The 23,850-nt window shown below is 40.2% G+C and overlaps 1 protein-coding gene across 20 annotated transcripts in view; it reads right to left on the reverse strand.

The window, feature by feature from the left end:
• Positions 1-12,500: 12,500 nt before the first annotated feature.
• B3GALNT1 (beta-1,3-N-acetylgalactosaminyltransferase 1) overlaps positions 12,501-23,850 on the reverse strand; it is a 34,542-nt gene continuing 23,192 nt past the window's right edge. For 12 of the 20 annotated variants that reach the window (XM_021068558.2, XM_021068559.2, XM_021068554.2 and 9 more), the window contains 2 exons: positions 17,137-17,233; positions 12,501-14,328 (listed from right to left, as the gene is read on the reverse strand). In XM_021068558.2, coding sequence (XP_020924217.1) covers positions 13,301-14,296 — 996 coding nt within the window. In that variant the 5' untranslated portion in view covers positions 14,297-14,328; positions 17,137-17,233 and the 3' untranslated portion in view covers positions 12,501-13,300. 20 annotated transcript variants of the gene reach the window in all.

Consider the following 23,850-nt stretch of genomic DNA (forward strand, 5'->3'; position numbering starts at 1 on the left):
TTCAGGGTGGGTATTTGTCATCTGGATTAGAGTAAGACTTATAGACTTTTCCAATACCAACCACAGATCCAAAGAAAGGGGAATCAGAAGTTAACAAACACTCTATCTTCACTTACGGTGATGTGTTATATTCTCTCTTTCCCTCCTTCTGTTTTATTTTATAAATATAATAATGACAATTTATTTGGCTTTTTGAGTTAACAACAACAGATCCTGATAGCTTAAGCAGAAAAAGAACTTTAATATAAGGATTTCAGGAGTTCCCATCGTGGCGCAGTGGTTAACGAATCCGACTAGGAACCGTGAGGTTGCGGGTTCGGTCCCTGCCCTTGCTCAGTGGGTTAATGATCCGGCGTTGCCGTGAGCTGTGGTGTAGGTTGCAGATGTGGCTCGGATCCCGGTTGCTGTGGCTCTGACGTAGGCTGGCAGCTGCAGCTCCGATTAGACCCCTAGCCTGGGAACCTCCATATGCCCCGGGAGCGGCCCAAGAAATGGCAAAAAGACAAAAAAAAAAAAAAAAAAAAAAAAAAAAATATATATATATATATATATATATATGAATATAAGGATTTCAGTGGTGCTTCTTGTAACCTAAGGAATCTAAGTGTTTAAGCAGGGCCTCGAGAATGGTTCGTATCTAAGACTCAAAAACTACCAAGGCATCTAAAAGGGTTTCCTCTTCCAGCTCTCACAGATTAACTGGTGTTGTACTAGGCTGTCCACCATAAACAACTACATAAAGTTTAAATCGTATAACGCAACTGTTTTAAGGCATTGGATCACATTGGACAGCACAAGACAGTGCAAGAGAGCAATCCTTGAGGGTAGGAATCACAAATTGTCCCATGATCTCCTCAGCTATCTGTGAGGGGACACTTTTCTGATTGTGGCACAAGAAGCTGGAGTCCATGCAGAACTGTGCTGAAGTGAAGACACTGAACGTGGCTGAAGTCTATGAAGAGCTGTAACGGGGAGCTTCAGAAGTCTATGTGTGGGCCCCTCATGAGTCCCTAGACAAGGGATCACTGCATGTCCAGCACCCAAGGTTCAAGCAAAAGTGGATGCTGTGGGATGGAGAGTGGAATAGAAACACTAGAGCTTGGGTATTGCTAGAGAATATCAAGTTCTGGACCAAGCAGGGTGGAGAGGCATCCAGTGGAGACACTTAGGCTGTGTATTAAGAGTAAGGACCTCTCTCAATGTAAATTTGTGTAGCCACTATGGAGAATAGATGGAGGTTCCTTAAAAAACTAAAAATAGAGCTACCATTTGATCCATCAATCCCCTTCCTGGTCATCTATCCAGGAAAAACCATAATTTGAAAACATAAATGCACCCATATATTCATAGCAGCACTATTCACAATAGCCAAGACATAGAAACAACCTAAATGACCATCAATGGAGGAATGGATAAAGAAGATGTGGTATATATTATAATGGAATACTACTCAGCCATAAAAAAGAATGAAATAATGCCATTTGTACCATCATGGATGGACCTAGAGATTATCATACTAAGTCAAGTAAGTCAGAAAGAGAAAGACAGATACCATATGATATCACTTATATGTGTCATCTAAAAAAAAAAGATACAAATGAACTTACTTACAAAACAGAAATAGATCCACTGACAGAAAAAAAAAATTGTGGTTACCAAAGGGAAGAGGGGGTGATAAATTAGGAGTTCAGTATTGACGCATATACAATACTATATATAAAATAGATAACCAAGAGTTCCTGCTGTGGCTCAGTGTGTAATGCACCCAGCTAGTATCCATGAAGATGTGGGTTCGATCCCTGGCTTCGCTCAGTGGGTTAAGGATCCAGCATTGCTGTGAGCTGTGGTGCAGGTCCAACTATATATAGCACAGGGAACTTTACTCAATATTTTGCAGTAACCTATAAGGGAAAAGAATCTGAAAAGAGTATATAAATATTGAATTACTTTGCTGTACACCTGAAACTAATGCAACATTTTAAACTAACTATACTTCCATTAAAAAAAAAAAAAAAAAAAAAAGAGCATGGGTCACTGTAAATGAAGGCTTCAGCTCTAGCCTAACTGAGCCTAAAACCAAGTGCTGGCAAGATCCACAAGAGAGACAGAATTGGCAAGTTGAGTTCCAACAAATTGAAGTTAATTGGGAACATCTTAGGATTTTATAGACTTGCTCAGACAAACCATAATATGTTCCCCCTGCCTCCCCCTGTCAAAAAAATATCGACGATTAGCTCATAACTTAATTACCTCCCAGAACAAAAATCAAATATCAAAACTCTTCAGAGAAAGATAATAGAATCTAGAATATGTATATACTTTTATCATATCATTCACATTGTCCAGTACAATATAAAATCGAGTTATTATCAGACATGCAAAGAAACAGGAAAATTTGACCAAGAGTCAAGAAAAGATAGCAGTCAATAGTAGTCAACTCTGAGAGGCCTGGATATTGATCTTAGAGTATTTATAGCAGCTATCTAAATATGTTCAAGGAATTTTTATTTATTTATTATTTATTTATTTATTTATTTTCTTGTCCTGCCTTTTCTAGGGCCGCTTCTGCCGCATATGGAGGTTCCCAGGCTAGGGGTCTAATTGGAGCTGTAGTCACTGGCCTACACCAGAGCCACAGCAACGCGGGATCCGAGCCACGTCTGCGACCTACACCACAGCTCATGGCAACACCGGATCCTTAACCCACTGAGCAAGGGCAGGGATCAAACCCGCAACCTCATGGTTCCTAGTCGGATTCCTTAACCACTGCACCACGACGGGAACTCCTGTTCAAGGAATTTAAGGCAACTATGGTCTTAATAAGGAAACAGACAAGGAATCACTACAGAGAAATAGAAAATTAAAAATAAAAATTCTAAAACAAAAATTAAAACTGCAATGAAAAGTTCATTGGATTGGCTTAACGGAACTTGGAGATGGCCAAAGAAGGAGTAAGCGAACTTAATCAATACAAATTACCTGATCTGAAGAAAAGACAAGAAAAAAAAGATTGAAGGAAAATTAATTGAATATGTCCTATAAGGACATGAAGAACACTATGAAACAGTAGTTATGTTACTAAAATGTCAGAAAGAGACAAGAATGAGAATGGGGCAGAAAAATAATTGAAGAAATAGCGACCATAAATTTCTCAAATTTAATGAAAAACATTAACCTATAAAACCAGGAAGATCAGCAAACCACACGAAGCTAAATACAAAGAAAGCACACACTGCAAAAAATCATCTGACTTAAAATGTCAATAGCACCAAGGTTGAGAAGTCCTGCTCTAAAGCAATCAATTAAAAAATAATTTTAAAAATGAGAAAAGCAATAGTTAAGAAGGCAATCAAGGAAATTAAATGGAGTCTAGTGATTACTCAACTCAAAAGAAGGCAAGGAAGGGGCCACCCAGATGCAAAATGGAAAGTAACAGAATGGCACACTTAAATCCAATCATATAAAAATTATGTTAACTATAAATGGACTAGACGCTCCCTATTGGGGAAAGTCTTTTTTATTTTTTTAATGCTAGACAACTAGGTATTTGTATGGGAAAAAAAAATTTCAAATGCTTTCTTGCTCTGAATAAAAATTTAAATTGAGGGAGTTCCTGTCCTGGCTCAGTGGTTAATGAACCCAACTAGTTAGTATCCATGAGGACTCGGGTCCAATCCCTGGTCTCACCAGTGTTGCCATGAGCTGTGGTGTAGGTCGCAGACTAGACTTGGATCCTGTGTTGCTGTGTCTGTGGCATAGGCCGGCAGCTACAGCTCCGACTGGACCCCTAGCCTGGGAACCTCCATATGCCATGGGTGTGGTCCTAAAAAGACAAAAAAAAAAAAAAAAAAAATTTAAACTGGGGAAGGATCATAGACCTAAAATGTAAAACCTAAAACCATAAGCTTCTAAAAGAAAATATAGGAGAAACTCTCCCCCACCTTGGTGTAGGTAAAGATTTCTTGGGTGGGGCATGAAAATCATAAATGATAGTGAATTCTCACCATGGTGCAGTGGGTTAAGAATCCCACTGTGGTGGGTGGCTCAGGAGGTGTGGATTTGGTTCCTTGCCTGGTTCAGTGGGTTAAAGGATCTGGTGTTGCCATAGCTGCAGTGTGGGTCACAGCTGTGCCTTGGATTCAGTGCCTGACCTGGGAACTTCCATATGCCATGAGTATATACATTTTTTTTTCAATCATAACCATAAAAGAAAAAATGGATAGGAATACACAGTGCTACAAAGTAAACCTTTGAGAACTTTGAAATCTTTACCTACACCAAGGTGGGGAGTTGGCATTGAGTAGTAAACCTACATCTACCCTATGGCCCAGTAATTCCATTCCTAGGTGTTTACAGAGAGAAATGAAAACATAAATACACAAACTCATACAAGGATCTTTAAACAGCCTTATTCATAAATGGATAAAAAATTGCTATTTATGCATAATAATGGAATAATACTCATCAATAAAAAGAAATTTCTGACACACAAAACAATGTGGATTAATCTCCAATATATTATAATAGGTCAAAGAAGCAAGACTCAAAGTAATACATACTCATGAGTACATTTATATAAATTCCCAGACAGGCAAGACTAAATCTATAGCGATTGAGACCAGGAAATGGTTCTCTAGTGGTGGTAGGGTAAGGGCAGGGATTGACTGGAAAGTGGCATTAGGAACCTTTCTGAGATGATGGAAGTGTTCTATAATATTTTGTAAAATGGTGATCGTTGTATAGGTGTGTAAAACTTCCCAAGATAATTGAACTGAGCACTTAAGTTCAACACATTTACATCTCCATTAAAAAATCCCATTGACAATAGCATCAAAAACTACAAAATACTTAGGAATACATCCAATGAAAGATCTGCAAGATCACTGCATTTTGAAAACTTTGGAATATTGCTGAAGGAAATTAAAGATCTAAATAAATGGAGAGATAGACCACATTCATAAATCGGAAGACTCAAATTGTGAAAATATCCTTTCCCCTCAGTTTTTACATTTTGTGTAGTTCTAATCAAAAGCCTGGAAGACTCTTGTAGAAATTGATAGGTTGATTTCAAACTTTTCATGGAAATTCAAAGGATGTGTAATAGTGAAAACAACCCTGCAAAAGAACAAACTTGTAGGACTTAATATTATTAGATTTTGAAGATTTAGTATAAGGTCAGATTAATCAACACAGTATGGCCCTAATGGAAAGGCAGACTTATAAAGCAATGGAACAGAATTAAGTTCAGAAAAAAAAAAAAAATCAATACGTGTATCACCAATTCATTTTTTCCCTCTTCTTCTGCTTAGAATACACTCTTTCTGCCTGCTGGTGGCCCTTCCAGACCCCAGTTCCAGGGGCAGCAGCAATGTCCTCCCCACTGTGCCCTCTACTCTGTTTACAACCAAAGTGGCAATTTAAAGATATTTTCCAGGTATGGAGCATCTACTGCCTGCTGGCTCCTCCGTATCTCCCACTTCAGTGGATTCTTGTAAAAGCACTACAAGCCACACTCTTATCATCTCCCTGCCACGGTGCCAGGCAGATGAGGCTCTGAGAGAAGGGTAATCCAGCTGGTAAGAGGTGGCACTAAGACTTAGCTTCAGATCTGTGTGACTCCAAAGCTGTGCCAGTACTTCTCTCAGCTGAAGTTTTCAAGTCCAGTGTATTCTCCACTCCCAGCATTTTTACCAAGGACTCTCCACCTTCTCTAACCTCCTTTAAAACTGAGAATTCACTACTTCCTGAACCAGCCTACTCCATCTCTGTTTTCTCTCATCCTGCACTAAAATCTCTCTCTGCCACAACCCCCACTTAGTCCTGATTTCAAGAGTCACTCTGGTCAAGACCATTTTCTCAGCCACTGGGCCTTCTCTTCTCCAGGCTGATGGCCCAACATCTGACTCCATACAGAAGAGAATTACTTTCTGTTTATAGATAAGGAAATGGAGATGCAGAAAAAGCAAGGTAAACCCCAGGTAAAGAGCTGAGGTGAAGGCAGCTTGGCCAGGCAAGGGCTGGAGTGCCAGAGAAACAAAGGGCAGGAGGTGTGCAAGGCATGGGGCAGAGGCTGGGGGGCCCTGGACTTCATCTGCAGTTTGGAGCCATACTCTGAAGGTACTAGATCCCCAAATGTCAACCCTATGCCTTTACCCTCCTGACCTGCCTGGTAGGGAGGCCAGCCTGGGGTTAGCATCCATGGGAACACTTGCTGTCTCTTGAGAGGTCCAAAATGCAAGGGAGCCACAGAGCTCTAGGCCCACTAGCTGGGCCCTAGGCCGGCCATGTAGGAGAACTGGGCCTGGTTAAGTAAGGGCTTATCTGAAGGTGGGCCTTTCCTCTGCTTCTGTAAACCACTGCCCTTCCATGAGGCCTAGACTCCAGCTCTGATGCTTTCTGCAGAGGATTATAGTCTTAGCCTCACTGAAAGTCCACCAAGAGTCAAATGTAAACTGTACACATTGGGTGATAACGATGTGTCACTGTAATACATGTGCTGTTTTGGTGGGGTATGTGGATGGTGAGGAAGTAGGGGTGGGGGGGGCGGGGAGTATATGGAAAATCTCTGTACCTTTCTTTTGATTTTGCTGTGAACATAACACTACTCTAAAAAATGAAAAAAAAATTTTTTTTAAAAAAACAGCTAATACCAATATTTCCCAGATTTATATCTCCTTAGCTAGAGATGCTGAGACTAAGACTACTCAGTCTTAATTCTAGGAACTGCAATTGCCCAGGTAGTGTCCAGTGAACCAATGGACTGTCTCCAGGGTCTGGGATCTTAAAACGAGGGGAATCCTCATGGCTTGGGTCATGCTGTACTAACCTACCATGTTGATGGAGTTAGTGGATAAGACATTTCTCAGAGGTAGAAGTTTCTGGAAAAGGAGGTTGTTCAGCAGGCAAAACATTAATTGCCTTCTCTACCTGCTTTCAAATTTAATGCTGAAAAATACAGGATTTAATTTCTACATATATCAGTAAACAAACATTTACTTTGTTTTCATGTTAAGATTCATTAAAGGAGAGAGAAATAGTGTGCAAAAATTTTTAAAGGTTCATATAAACAAGAGGTCCAATAACAAAAATAAGGTTAAGTTACTCTCCTCCTCTCCATTGAGCTAAGAGGCAGGGTTGATTATCCCTTGACTTTTGAACACCAAATTAATCATTTACGGCTTTTCAAATGTTCTTGTCCCGAAACCTTGAAACACTTCACTCTGAACAAAGTAATTACAGCGGCCTAGAGGCACAGAATAACAGCAAGATCAGTCATTCCACTGTGAATTTACCAAACCCCAGAGATTTCCACCTTTTTATTTCTGAAGAGAACAGAGTGAGCGGTAAAAGAAACCTCAGATGATAAGGAGTCAACCACGAAAGAAAAACAGATGTGGGCCTGGACTCTCTCCTCCCAAATGAGAAGAGCTGGCTCCACTGGTGAGAGATGGACGCCTCTTCAGGGCTCCACGGCCTCCCACTCCCCTCTCCGCCCCCACAGATAGACCCGTAGACCTGCCATCCTACGCGGATGTCAGGTACCCCGAGGAGCGAGGGCTGGAGGACTCATTTCCCGTGTCCTGCACCATCCACCGAATCCCTGTGGGCTGCTCATGGTAGAGGCACCATCCCCAGCAGGCTTCAAGCCAGAGCCTCAGAGCTCCCAGGTCAGGAACCAGCTGTTCTCTCTGCCCCACAGGAGTTGAGTCATCTGCCCACATCTCTCTACTCACTGTGGACACAACAGGGAAACGCTTATGTCCCTGGAGTTAAGTGCCCCTCAGCTCTGAGTAGGTGACCACACATCCCATCACATCCAAAGATGTGGTTACTTCACATCCAAAGGGCCTAGAAGAATGTGGGCACAAGCTCACCAGCTCAGGCATTGAAGCTCATGGGATCAACAGATTCCAGCATTGTAGACAGAACATCTGATTAAGGAGGCTTCCTCTGCTGTCTTTCTTTAATGAGGGAGGTACACACACAGGAGCCCACATACTGACAACCCTTGGGGTCTCATTGGCTGGTTCACAAGCCTCTCTGCTGAGGGAGGAAGTGGGGGGGGGTGGCAAAAGGGGCTGGCGACTCACCAGTGAGCCCAGTATTTGGCACTGTTGCCACCAGCCTTTCCCCACATTTTTTTTTTCTTTTGTCTTTTTGTTTTTTCTAGGGCTGCACCCGCATGCAATGGAGGTTCCCAGGCTAGGGGTCTAATCAGAGCTGTAGCTGCTGGCCTACACCAGAGCCACAGCAACGCCAGATCCGAGCCACGTCTGCGACCCACACCACAGCTCACAGCATCGCCAGATCCTTAACCCATTGAGCAATGCCAGGGATAGAACCAGCAACCTCATGGTTCCTAGTTGGATTCGTTAACCACTGAGCCACAACAGGGACTCCATCCCCACATTTTCTGTCCCTGCTTTTTACCTTCACCTAAATTTGCTAAAATACTGTTTAAAATTTATGTTATAAGGAGTTCCTGTCGTGGCTCAGCAGAAATAAATCCAAGAACCATGAGGTTGTGGGTTCAATCCCTGGCCTTGCTCAGTGGATTAAGGATACCACATTGCTGTGGCTCTGGTGTAGGCTGGCAGCCATAGCTCCAATTCAGCCCCTAGCCTGGGAACCTCCATATGCTGCGAGTGTGGCCCCCAAAAGACAAAGGACCAAAAAAAAAAAAAAAAAAAAAAAAAAAAAACTTATAAAATTAATCTGTCCTTGTTGTTGAGAATGAATAAAAAATAACTAAAGGTAGCAGCGTCACTGAGAGGCGATTCCTGTTAACATTGTGGTATTTTCTCCTACTGCTTGTTTCTGTATGGTTCTACATACGTAGTGAGAAGGGGGAAGAGTGTTATTCAAAACCTTCCCCATACCTGCTGCAACCTTTTACGAGAATGATGTTTTTTAAATCTGGGAAATGTCTCAAAGGGGCTTTTTATGAGTAAAATCTAAGTGTGCTGACTTGCGCTCTGCCTCCCACATGGTCTAAAAGGTGAGAGTAAAACATAAAGAGGGCTAAGTTGAAAGACTTTCTAGAAATTATTCACTGAAAACCTAAAGCAGGGATGAGGGCTTGCAAATATGGGGAAAGGATCAGATGTGAGCGGAGATTATCCGAGTGCAAGCTTTGTGCCTCTGTCACTTACCTTAAATACAGAGTGATGGTTTTCATCCTTGTTGGGCCCTCCTTTGACTTTATTAGACCCATGAGACGGCTCTTCCCTGGGGTGAAAATTCTGCCAAGGAACTGCCCACTCAAACTGCCTCTTGGCTCTCAGGGCCCATTTCCCATGCTTGATCCATCTCCTACCAGTATCTCCAACCACACGTGACACCTATGTTGACTCCTTAAAGGGCTGGTCTTATATTAACCACACGTGGGATAATCAAGCAGCTGAGGCAGAGTGTGAGGGGGTTTTAATGGCTCACACAAAATCCAGAGGAGTTGGCTTAACAGAAAGGTTAATTCCCAGTGGGTTAAAATAAGAACTCCAGAGTTCCCATTGTGGCTCAGTGGGTTAAGAACCCGACATAGTGTCCATGAGGACTTGGGTTCCAGCCCTGGCTTCGCTCAGTGGGCTAAGGATCCGGAGTTGCCATGAGCTGTGGTACAGGTCGCAGACATGGCTTGGATCTGGCGCTGCTATGGCTGTGGTGTAGGCCGGCAGCTGTGGCTCTGATTCAACACCTAGCCCAGGAACTTCCATATGCCACAGGTAGGGCCCTAAAAAAGAAAAAAGGAAGACAAAAAAGAACCCCTATGATGCCAGATGGGCCTGTCACATTTCTTGTTTTCACCCTCCTCCCACCAAAGCTGGCCCCCTTCCAACTTCTCTCTCCCCGCCCCCTTCTGCAGTATTTGTCTACCAGACCCCAAGAGAAAAGAACTTAACCTCATGCTCAGAATTATAAATAGCTCAGCTCTGGCTGTTCTTCATCTGACCAAGTAATGGGAACACAATAATGCCAAGACTATTTAGGGCAGAGCCAGGGAAAGATTGAGGGTGAAAGGGCATCTCTCCCAGGGAAGGACTCAGAGCACTAGCTCCACATGAGCCAGAAAACTTCTGCTCCACTGGGGCCAGCCCAAGAATCCAGATCCCCAAGCCCCTTCTCCCTGTCACATACTAGGTGTGGCAGATTACTGTACCTAACTATTCCTTCACCATCCTGCAAACAAAACATTCCCAGCTGCCAAAACATGATTTGTACTATTTCCTTGAGACTACATCCTCCAACCCCCACCTGCCACTGATGCTGGGCTTGGCATGGGATCTGATTTGGCCAGTGGATATATATGCTGGTGTTTCCACCAGCGTTTTTTTCCCTTCCCTCTATAAGAACAGTATGTTCCAGATAGGTGTTGCTCTTCAGCCAGGACCTAAGTGAGAAGATACACACAGTAGCCAAGGCTGGGAACCAGTGGCATGCAGTGTAGATGAAAAGAAAACATGGTTGTTGCCAACCTCTGAGATCTGCAGCTGTTCTTGCAGCATAATCTGGCAAAAGCTAATGTACTGGTGTCACCGATTCAATGCTTATAAGAAAGCAAAGTAAATGAGTGAGGCAGTGAGTGTGTGAAGTCTCTGGGATGGCAGGGCTGTGGATGACAGAAGAGAAGCAGCCTGAGGTTAGGCTCTGGTATTAACTTTTGTTATCAATTAAAATAAAAAGTGCTATTGATCTGGTTGAACATCAGAGGCCGAGCTTTTTATAACACAGCTGACTAATACTTATTGCCTGAAAGCTTAGACTATTAACAAATGTGAGGTTAGAAACAAAAAATGTAATGACCCCACCTCTTAGTATTTTTCATAAACTTTCGAGATTCTTTTTTTTCTTTTTTTTTTGTCTTTTTTTTTGTCTTTTTAGGGCTATATCCACGGTATATGGAAATTCCCAGGCTAGGGGTTGAATTGGATCTGCAGCTGCTAGCCTACACCACAGCCACAGCAACGAGGGATCCTAAACCCATTGAGTGACGCCAGGGATCAAACCATTGTCCTCATGGATACTAGTCGGGTTTGTTACCACTGTGCCACCACAGAATCCTCTTTTGAGATTTCTTAAACAGCAATCTGAAGTTAAAAAAGGAATAGTCTTCTAAAAGTTGGCAATTATTCACATTTTACTTTTTGGTCATCTTAAAGTAAAGGGAAATCACTTATTTTAAAAGTTCTCTCTTTAAAAAATTCTTTGAGGAGTTCCTGTTATCGCTCTGGAGTCAAATCCGACTAGGGTCCATGAGGATGTGGGTTTGGTCCCTGGCCTTGCTCAGTGGGCTAAGGATCCTGCATTGCTGTGGCTGTGGCCTAAGCCAGCAGCTGCAGCTCTGATTCGAATCCTAGCCTGATGACTTTCATATGCCGCAGATTTGGCCCTAAAGAGAAAAAAAATTTTTTTGAGGAGTTCCTGCTGTGGTGCAACAGGATCAGTAGCATCTCTGTAGCCCCAGGATGCAGGTTTGATTCCCAGCCTGGCACACTGGGTTACAGATTCTCTGTTCCTGCGGCTGTGGTATAGGTCACAAGTGTGGCTTGGATCTGATCCCTGGCCTGGGAACTACATATGCTGCAGGGTAGCCAAAAAGAAAAAAAAAAAATGTTTGAGTTGGCCACCTAGCTATCAATATAAACTTATGCAAATTCAATCAAATATAATCCTACCACAAAAATAACCACATCTGTCTTAAAGAAAGTGACTCCCCTGTGAGTGGGAATTAGAAAGGGCATAGACTGAGTCTACAGGATATTTCATTTAATTGATTTTCTTGTAACTGGATCAAGTCTGAGATGAAGGATATGGAAATAGCCTTGTTACAAAGAATCTCACATTATAATGGTTCTAATTGAAGCTTTACTTACAGGAGAATTGTAAAGAAATGATTACTACAAGAGCTGACTATATACTTTCAAGTCTGTATTTTCTGCCAAATTTGACCTTTTGCCATCATGTAATCCAGAAAAAAAAGAATCACCTGTCCCATATCAGGCATGATGGGAAACTGCACAGTCCCAAGAATATGGGGGCAAGGAGGGCTCCTGTGACCAACTACTAGGTCGAAGGTGACCGACATCACCATTCCTATGAAAAAAACATGCTCTCCATGACATGGAAATCAGACTTCATTCTTGACCACATAGTAAAGCTTTCCTCTTGATGTGAAACTAGTAACAATAGCAGCAGTGTATTTTTTTCCTTTTTATTCTCAAACTGACTGTTAATGAGAAAAAACATGGAACAGTTAACAATACACCACGACTCTTTAGACTTCTCTTTCCAACTCAAGTGCTGAAGTATGACACTCATTTTATAATATTATGGCCATCACATGCTCTCTTTTCTTTTTGGCTTCAGAGTCCTTTCCAAATGAAAACATGCTTACCTGGCATTCTACATCACTCCTAATTTCCAGGTGGAAAAATGAGTCAGATGAAGTGACGTCTAAAAACACTGGGGATTCTATTTTTAAAAACAAGACAGTAATTCAGATCTTTGTGTTTTAATTCTTCTCTATATTACCACAACAAAATGTTTACCAAAGTCTAAGAGATTACTGATATACAATAATGACCAATGTCTTCACACTGATGGAGCTATCAATAATTAAACTCTTCAGTGAAGTAACTGGAAAGAAGTTTAAATATAAAGAATGATTCACTATTCTGTTTACACAATATTGAAACAACCAGAACATTCAAACACCCAAAAAAGTATAAAAGTTTAAGTCATATTAAATAATAATTGAGCACTCTGAAATACTGTAACAGCTTGAAATATCTTCTGAATGACCAAAAACAGATGAACTTTTGTTTGGTACAACTTTTTTTTTTTTACATAGAACTATATATCTTAAAAAACTGCTAATTCAGGTATGATATACACAAAACCCTGAACGGACAAGACTGTTCAATGAGTAATACTCCACACTGCTTTGTTGTTATGGACAAATGAGCTTATAATTCAGTGAAACCCTTTTAAGAAATTCTAGCCTACAGAATGACATGTTCGAATAGTTTGGTCCTATTAGTTTTATTAACAAAAACTTCCCATTCCTTTATGTTTCATTCCTCTGAATATCATCTTTAAAAGGCCTTACTCGATCGCTGTCAGAATAAACCACCAGTCAAGTGCAAGTCCTTGCTTCCAGTCTATGGGGTCTTCAGGAGTTTCAGTTCCATGTAAGCGACTCAGTGACCTTCCCATGAGTTTTCCATTGGAGATTTCACAGTACTAACTTTAACACTTTCACAAAGTATCCCTCCCTTCTCTAGGCTTTGGGTAGAACGTCAAGTTAATAATGGCATGTGGTGTTCCTTAGCATAACCTGCCAAAATGTGATAATTTCCTTGGAAGAAAAGCCATGGGCTGCAATCACACGTCTGAGTTGACAGACATCCAAATGGATCCTATATAAAAAGAAAAGGTTTGTGTCTTCTGGAATATGAATGTCCACTTTTAATAAATTCAAACAGATTCCAACATAGACATCTTCGAACTTGATGGGTTTTACGTGACTCATCATTTCATAGATCCTTGGCACCAAATCTCTGGACATTATATAACCCAACCCACTGCAGTAGGGGGGAAACACTTTGAAGGGATACTCCTGGTATGAAATATGGGTTTTTTGGTAAAATCCTCTATAGGAATAATTATCAATTAGAGGATAACCTGTGAAAAACTTTTCTGAGTGGTTTAAATTTAAAAGATACTTCACTAAATTGCCAGTATTGATGAAAACATCCGTGTCTGTCTTCATGATGTACCTGGCATTGGGGCAAAATTCAGTTACCCACCTAAATGCCATAATCGTTTTCAAGGTCAGGTTATTGTATGTGTCTAAAAAATCTTGCCGTATTATGTCACCATAAAGAAGGTGCTCATCCTCTAAGGATAAGGCTAACACTTTGTCTTCCCTTTCAGCCTGCTGTCCTAATAAGAAAAACGTCAGAACTTCATATCCCCACCAAGACTTCTTTTCACCCCAAGTAACTCTAATGGCCTGTCTGGCTTTCACATCTGCGGGGTGTGAGGTCACCAGGATGACAAGAAACGGGTTTTGATGAGAGCAGTTTGAGTGCTCTCGAAGTGTGAAGTGAAAGTCTTGTCTGTAAATGGGCTCATACTCGTAGAAGTACATCCAGTTCACGCGCTCGATCACGTTGTAGTGGGGGAGGCTCAGGTACCACATCACTAGGAAACTCAGCAGCGACAGCAGCAGGAGGCTCCACTTGAGGGATCTCAGGGACATCTTACTCGGAAGAGTGATCGGGAGCGCTGGGGCCATTCACAGAAGTTCAGGAGCACGGGCCTCAGGTTCTGGAAGATTTATCAAAGGCCTACTCAGTATGCCACCACCCAAAAACATTTTCAAATGCTACCTGATCATCTACTTATGGAGAAAGAGCTGGAGAACAAAGTTCCAAAGCAAAACCAAAAATCTTGACCCAAATCTACTTAAGTTCATTTAACTATAAGCAAATGGATACCAACAACCAAAAGTATATTTTAGCTTTTACAGCAACACTAAGGTTAAAAAACACACCCTTGATCTGGCAAAATTAATATTTCTTGTGTGACATAAATAACTATTGAAATAATAATTCTTTCTCTTAATGGTAAAGAAGAGAAGCAGTTTTCTGCTTTATTTTCTATTGATTAATTGAACGATTTTTGACCATGCCCACACATGCAGAAGTTCCCAGGCCAGGGACTGAACCCATGCCACAGCGGTGACAATGGCAGATCCTTAACCCGCTGTGCCAGAAGAGAACTGTAGATTTAACTCCTATAGATTTAACTCCCCATTACTCATCTCTTTCCATCCCTCTGGATAACCAGAACAAAATCAACATGTCCAAATACAGCAATGGTCTTTCCCAGCTGTGTGATCTGATGTGGATTCTAGCAAATCTGGAGTAAGAAAAACCCAACGGCCACAATTACTTGTGGTGACCTGATGGTGTGGGATGAGAGAAAGGTGAAGACTCTCCCCCTGAAAGGTGAGTCCTTGAGGCACAAAACAGGTTAACCATCTCTGGAGTTTTTAAATGCAGAAGACTAAGAGATAGCTTTCACTTACCCAAAACACCTGCCAAGCCTCTTTCTACCTCATTGGCTGAACTCAATGCTCAGTCTGGATAGCCAGCACTTGATAGCCTGTCCATACTATGAGTTTTCATGTGTTTCCCATTCTAATTTGTTCAGAAATCCTGCACCAGATCAGAATTGTGGGATGGGACCTCCTAAAACACTTGCTTTTACACAGAACCTCTAGCTGAGACAAAAAAAACAGAGCTAGGAGACACAGAGCATTCAGACTGAAGTGACAGCCGCAGCCTCATCTCTGCTTCAGATCCCAAGGATGAGTGGTTTACAATTCAGGATCCCACAGGACTTTCCTGGAGCCAGGATCACGGGCCTCGGTCCAAATATTCATGTACTATTTACTAGACCTTCTACATCTGCAGACTGCACCAGGCACGAAGGAGGCCAAAGGAAGGAGGAAATGGGAGGACAAATCCCAAGGCAACACGTAAACAAATCACAGTGCTGTATAGAGTTTCTGTCAAATGCTAAGAGACTTCATAGTAAGAGACACATCAACAACACAAAATGCTGAGGGAGCTTCTGACCATGCCCTTCCACTCACAATCACCTGGGGTCAGTGTAAAGGCACTCAGTTCTTCTGCCCCTTAATACATACACAAATTACAAATGACAAGCTCTCTAGACTCCTTGTTCTTTCTTTTCTTTTTCTTTCTTTCTTTTTTTTTTTTTTGGCTGTGCCAGGGATCAAAACTATACCACAGTAGTGACTTGAGCCACTGCAGTGACAAGGCCGAATCTCTAACCCACTGAGCCACCACGGAACTCCCAAGACTTCTTGTCTTTCTATCTGGCTATATCATACCTGGCCTGATTACTGCTGGCCACAGTAATCTTTCCTACCTTAATGCTTTCCATATTTTAAGTCACACAATATAATGGAGTGTTCTCTCAAACTCTCTAGTTTGGTTTCATGTGTAATTACGTCTTGCCTCTCCACTAATATTCCATGGCTTAATTGGCAAAGAACATTTTTCTCACAACAGTCAAAGTGCAAGACAGACAGGCCTACAGCAGGAGCACAGAGAACACTGACGTGTCGGATATGCTATTTCTATAAAATTTTTTTTGTTTTTGTAGAGCCACACCCATAGCATATGGAAGTTCCCAGGTTAGGAGCTGAATCAGAGCTACAGCTGCCGGCCTACGTCACAGCCACAGCAATGCAGGATCTGAACTGCATCTGCAACCTACACCATAGCTCACAGCAACACCAGATCTTTAACTCACTAAGCAAGGCCAGGGATTGAACCTGCAACCTCACGGTTATCAGTCTGATTCGTTTCCACTGTGCCACAACAGGAACTCCCTATTTGAATAAATTTAAAATGTAGGTCCATCCATCCCACCCCCATCCTCCCTTTTTCCCCTTACTAGCCTTATAGAGCCAGCTCCTAGAAAAACCTGAAACAGAACAGATCTAGAACAAGATTTATGGAAAGGATTAATCTCTTCTTATGTGTTCTCCTCACCTGGCTACTGGACACTGCACAACCCTAGGGGGATCCATTTAATCTCAGCCACTGACGACCTGCACATTTATTGCAATAGTTATCAGATGGCAGTTTGACGAATCAGCACATTATAACAAATTGTGGACAAACAGAAGGAACGTGTTTGAGTAAGGGGCGTCACTTATGGATTGCACACAGGTAATGGAGGCCCTGCTACTCTCTTCAGTAGTGGGAAGAACTCAAATCAGCAAATCTCACTATTAAAATTATCTTATATGCATTCCATAAGCCATGGTGAGCAGGTATGTTATTTATCTCTGGGAGCTTCAGTTTTCTCATCTCTACATCAAAGATGCTAATATTTTGTGAATTGGAGGCAGTGTGTACAAAGCATCTGGCTGTCGTTATGAACTATGTTAGACCCTTGGCAACTGTTCCATCCTGTTTACGTTCACTAAATTAATTTTTATTCTTAAAAGGGATTGTTCTAAAGAAATAATCTTAAGAAATTCTTACTCTTTGAAGTAAAGTGTTTCAAAGCCATTAACAGATTTCTATTTCTTACCTTCCTCTTGATTTATTTCTTCGGAGTGAAAGACCTTCAATTTCACCAACTGAACATTCAGTAGTATGTAGTAGTCACAAATAAATGGTTGAAATTTCTGTAAGATATATAAGAAACTTAACAGCATTTACTTATGAGTGAGGGGATCAGAAGTCAAAGAGGGGAAGGGAGCCCCTTCCCTGACTCCAATTTCTATCTGAACTGAAACATATGTTGAAATAAAAAGTTTAAAACAAAACAAAACAAAACCCCAGTCCACAGAATTCGCAGTTCATGAGATAATCATGGAAGAAGGGCATGATGTAAAACCTTTATCTAAGTTCTCGTCTCAGCTGGTGTCCTATGTCATCCTACCACAGTTCTACTTCCCTGGATAAAGAACTCAGGGTCATTCAAAGAAGTCAAACACAAAATGTCTAAGAGATGCTGCTGGTATCCTCTCTTTAATTCTCTGTTCCACACACATACACAGAAGGCAACCCTGATGTGAGACTGCCAACTACCATTTTCCAAGCCACTCTTTCACCTTTGCATACCATCTCTGCTCACGAATACTCAAGACACAATAAACTGAAAGCCATGCAGCATGTCACACTGCCTTTTTTCCTGTTGTTGTCTTTTTGCCTTTTCTAGGGCTGCTCCTGCGGCATATATGGATGTTCCCAGGCTAGGGGTCTAATCGGAGCTGTAGCCACCAGCCTACACCAGAGCCACAGCAATGTGGGATCTGAGCTGTGTCTGCGACCTACACCACAGCTCATGGCAACGCCGGATCGTTAACCCACTGAGCAAGGCCAGGGATCAAACCCACAACCTCATGGTTCCAAATCGGATTCATTAACCACTGAGCCACGATGGGAACAACACACTTTCTACCACAATCCAGAATGCTCATATCTGATTTTCATTAGTCAAGTTTAACAACCAGAATAGGATATGAAAACAGGAAGGCACTGATATATATTACTCTACACCAAAAACATTCCCAAATGGATTAAAGATTCAAACAGGAGAAAAATAAACCTGTAAGAGCACTAAAAGGAAATATGGATGAATGTTTTAATAATTTTGATGTAGGGAAGAACTTTCAATTGTCCCATGTAAGGAAACAACCCAGAACTCATACAGGAAATTTTGATCAAATAAAATTTCAAACAGTTCTTGAACAAAGTTGTAAAGCAAAATAAACAAAAAAACCCCACAATTTTTATAAGCACAAACCAGGTTGAAAGATAAAAAAACACAGAGGGAAAAACATGAGATATTTATGATAAATAATTTATAAGCCAAATAAAAAAAGAGTTCCCACAGATTATTAAAAAACAGATGAATACAAAAATAAATTCTCAAAAGGGAAATTCTCAAAATTATAAACGATCAATAAAAAAAGAAAAAATATTCAAACTCACAATTAAGCAGAGATACTGCCAAAGATCTCAAACTGGAAAATTAAAGGAAAAAAATGAAAATACTCAGTTTGTGTGAGAAAAAGAATCATTCCTGTGTACTTTCCAGAGAGAAATATTAAATATGTATCAAAAATTTGACTGTGTACACTCTTTCACCAATACCACTGCTAGCAATTTATGTAAAAGAAATAACCTGGCAACTGTACATAATTTATAATACAAAAAATTATTTTATTTTAAAGTCTCCCAATAGGGAGCTGGTTAAACAAAACTATGATACATCCATGTAACAGTATACACTTACTAATTATATTCAGTGATGCTTATCTGTATTCCCCTGATATATAAAGTGAAAAATGCAGTTGCAAAACTGCATATGTAGTATGATTCCTTTTGAAAGATGAAAAGACAAGTGTCCATAAATCCATATAGCCACACATGCACAGCAAGATGTCTGGAAGGATATGTTCCAATATGCTAAGGTTTTGATTCTGTGGGATTTCAGGGAGATTTGTTTTTTTTCTTTTTGTATCATTTGGATTTTCTACACTGTTTGTGCATTGTTGCTATAAATAGATAAAAATAAAGTCAAAACACTGGACTTCATGCTTGCATGTCTCAAAGTTCCATCGAATGGTAGGAACTCTAAGCTAGCAGGTCCCAGGTCTTCTCCGAAGGTGTGAACACGTACAATTCATGATATTTCTAGTAGGTATTACTCTTTATCATTTCAGTAAATATCATCTCAATACAGTCAGAAATGATTTCTAAAATCCATTCAAAACAATAATTCTAATATAACTTAAATGTGATTTATATTAGCTAATAATACTAATAGCATTAAATGCACACACAAAATAGCTTATAAAGAATTTCAACACATATGAATTCCTTTCAATAACCCTATGTTTGGGCCATTGGTTTTGTTGTACATATTTTACAGGTGAGTTTTAGAGTTCAACTGAAATGAAGATGAAATAGAAACACTTTTATTTTTTAAATTTTTTTTGTCTTTTTGCCTTTTCTAGGGTTGCACCCAGGCATATGGAGGTTCCCAGACTAGGGGTCCAATCGGAGCTGTAGCTGCTGGCCTACACAAGAGCCACAGCAACTTGGGATCCGAGCTGCGTCTACAACCTACATAACAGCTCACGGCAACATTGGATCCTTAACCCACTGAACAAGGCCAGGGATAGAACCCGCAACCTCATGTCCTAGTTGGATTCGTTAACCACTGCGCCATGACGGGAACTCCCAAAATAAAGACACTTTTAAACAGACAAGGACTTAAAAAGTGCACAAACTCTAGCTAAGAGAAATACCAAGGGTATGTATTTTAGTATGAAGCAAAATGAACTCAGGAGGAAGGAAGGGATGTAATAAGCAAAGTAAGTAGATTATTGAAAGATAGTGAAAACTAACAAATTTACATAGTAAAAGAGAGAAAGAGAACAAGCACAAAAGCAGTATTGTGTGTGTGCAGCAAAAAAAGTAAAACTAAGACATTACATAAAAATGACACAGTTGCTGTAAGAAGAGTTTCAGAGGAAAATAAAAATATGTTAATATTCTTATTTAGCTCAAGAGGAATAAGGAAAGAGTAATAAATTTAAACATTTTGCAAAAAAATTCATTCAAAAATGTATATTAACCTTTAGAGTAACCACTGAAAGAACAGATATAGAACATATATGTTCAATACAGATTTGAGAAATAAAAGAAATAGAGCAAGCTATCAGTTCAACGAAGGGCAGGAGAAGATAAAAAAAGAAAATGCACAGCAAATGGAAAACACAAAAGATGACAGAAGTAAAAGTATCACAGTAAATATAATTGCAAACTCACCTACTGAAAAACAGAGATTCTCAGACAGGCTTAAAGCTCTACCATATACTACTTACAAGACACATGCCTAAAACAAAACAATATAAAAAGTTTAAAAATTAGGAAATAAAAAAATCAGGAAAATGCCAATCAGAAATCTGCTGTAGTTATTTATTAACGTGTATTTTAAAAGAATAGCGTTTAAAATGGACAAGGAGATTTTGTTACTAATAAAGGAAACCATCCAACAAGATAATTTAACAATCATGAAGCTATATAAACATAAAAACATAGTCTCAAAACATATAAAAAACAAACCCTGAAAAGTATAAGTACAAATGGAAAAATCTGTAATCCTAATAGGAGATTTTTAATGAATCTTTCTAACTGATATATCAAGCAGACAAAAAAAAGGGATATGAGTATTCCATATAATATTATTAACATTATAATAATCTTGATTTAGCAGCTTTCATCCAATTTAAAATAGGAATATTCTGGAGTTCCCATCGTGTTGCAATAGAAACGAATCCGACTAGGAACCACGAGCTTGCAGGTTCGATCCCTGGCCTTGCTCAGTGGGTTAAGGATCCAGCGTTGCTGTGACCTGAGGTGTAGGTTGCAGACGCAACTTGGATCTGGTGTTGCGGTGGCTGTGATGTAGGCCAGCGGCTACAGCTCCAATTAGACCCCTACCCTGGGAACCTCCATATGCCGTGGGTGTGGCCTTAAAAAGAATAATAATAATAATAATAGGAATATTCTTTTCAAGACCACATAAAACATTTATTTAAAAACCCAACATAAGAATTCCTGTCATGGCTCAGAGCCTTACAAACCTGATCAGGATCCATGAGGATGTGGGTTCGATCCCTGGCCTTACTCAGCAGGTTAGGGATTTGGCATTGCCATGAGCTGCAGTGTAGATCGCAGATGTGGCTCGGATCTGGTGTTGCTGTGGCTGTGGCGTGAGCCTTAGCTTCAGCTCCAATTTGACCTCTGGCCTGGGATTCTCCATGTGCCACAGGTGCAGCCCTTAAAAAACAAAAACAAAAACAAAAACGAACCGTCATAACAAGTTACATAAGCTGTCTCCCAAATTTTTCGAAACACAATTTAATATAGGCATCAAAACTCAGCTTAATACAGGCCCCATTATCTGACCACAGTATTATTTCAATTTAACTACAAAAATATAACTTGAAAAACACATAAGTGAACAAACAAAAAAGCTGCATGGAAACTCAAAACCCTTACATACCCAACTTTTGTTTAATCCATAAACTTAAAGAGAATACCCTATGGGTAATTATAAAATATCTGCAACTAAATATCAGCAATTATAACATTTCAATGAGGCAGCTATTTTACCAATCACTTACTTGAAAACTACTGGGGGAGAAAATGGTAAAATTTTGTTGTTGTTTTGCTTTAAAGAATGATCTGTAGTTTAAGAGAAGCAAATAGCTCCAAGTGAAAAGGAAAAGCTCTTCTTAATAGAAAAATACCAGTTAAGAATGTAGAGAGGAGTTTCTGTTGTGGTGCAGTGGAAATGAATCCGACTAGTATCCATGAGAATGAGGGTTCGATCCCTGGCCTTGTTCAGTGGGTCAGGGATCTGGTGTTGCCATGAGCTGTGGTGCAGGTCACAGATGTGGCTTGGATCCCACATTGCTGTGGCTGTGGTGTAGTCTGGAAACTGAAGCTCTGATTTGACACCTGGCCTGGGAACTTCCATGTATCACAAATGTGGCCCTAAAAAGCAAAAAAAAAAAAAAAAAAAAAAAGTAGACAGAATGACAGAATAAGAAAATATCATTTTGCAACCTTTCATGAAATTACTGATTCAGGAGTTCCCGTAGTGGCTCAAAGGTAATGAACCCAACTGATATCCATGAGGATGTGGGTTCAAAACCTGGCCTTCAGTGGGTTAAGGATCTGGCATTGCCATGTAAGGTGGCAACTACAGCCCTGACTCTACCCTTAGCCTGGGAACTCCCATATGCCATGGGTGAGGACCTAGAAAAACAAAAAAAAGAAAAAAACAAGAAAAAAAGAAATTACTCATTCAGGCAATGATTATCAATCAGTGTTTTAATCATCAAACAAGAGACTGATGGGAAATCAGACATCTATACAGTACCAAAGTAATACCACAAAGATTACTTTTTACTGGGAAGACTGAAAAAATAAAAAATAAAAAATTAACACTGGAGGAATTATTATGCTACTACTCTCATCTAATCATCAATCTCAGCATTACAGATAATAGAACAAACATCATAAAATGTGTCTCTTAATGAGATATAATGTGAAGTGTACATCCCAGCAAAAATGTTTAATTGGAATCTAACCATGTTTTACATGGAATACAGAGGATAGAAGAACAAGCTAAGAACTCTGCTCAAACAAACTCAGGAGGTTCTATGGGACACCTAGCATGGTATTTGCAGAGAGTCAATTCCATGAAGCAATGGCTCTAGGTTAAAAGAGAAAAGGAACACACAAAACTGCAATGTATGAGAGTTCCCATTGTGGCTCAGCAATAATGAATTCGACTAGTATCCATGAGGATGAGGGTTCGATCCCTGGCCTCATTCAGGGGGTTAAGGATCCAGCATTGCTGTGGCTGTGGTGTAGGTCAGCAGTTTCAGCTCTGATTCAACCCCTAGCCTGGGGACTTCCACATGCCACAGCTGCAGCCCGAAAAAACCCCACCACCACCACGAACAAAAAAAATCAAAATTGCAATATATGATCCCAGACTGGTTCCTGGAGAAACTAAAGACAGTCTAGATATCAGGTGGTGTGAAAAGGATTATTCATTTTGTTAGGTGTGATGATGTTAACTGAAAATGTTCCTCAGTAAATAAATATGTGATATCCACACAATGGAATACTTTTCACGTATCAAGGGGAACAAAGTACTGATACGAGCTATAATAAAATTTTTGTTAAGAATTCAAAACATGGGGATGGCTTCCCTGGGGAATTCTATTCTTGAGATTAAGTTGCCAGTGATCATATACCTGGGGGAAACTCTAATTCAAAAAGATACACACACCTCAATATTCATAACAGCACTATTTACAGTAGCCAAGACATAGAAGCAACCTAAATGTCCTCTGACAGATGAATAAAGATATAGTATATACACACAACGAACTATTTATTAGTCAGCCATAAAAAGAATGAAATAATTTGCAGCAACATGGGTGGACCTAGAGATTATCATACTAAGTGAAGTAAGCCAGACAAAGACAAATATCATATGATACCAATTACACATGGAATCTAAAATATGATACCAATGCTCTCATTTAGAATACAGAAACAGACTCAAAGACATAGAAAATAAACTTATGGCTAACAAAAGGGAAGGGGGGAGGGATAAATTAGGAGTTTGGGATTAGCAGATACAAACAACTGCGTACAAAATAAATAAACAACAAGGTCATACTACATAGCATGGGGAACTATG

Source organism: Sus scrofa, chromosome 13, assembly GCF_054392235.1.
Source record: "Sus scrofa isolate SSC_HxYL_T2T_F1_AM1 chromosome 13, Sscrofa_HxYL_maternal_Yorkshire_Landrace_v2.0, whole genome shotgun sequence".
Taxonomy (NCBI): domain Eukaryota; kingdom Metazoa; phylum Chordata; class Mammalia; order Artiodactyla; family Suidae; genus Sus; species Sus scrofa.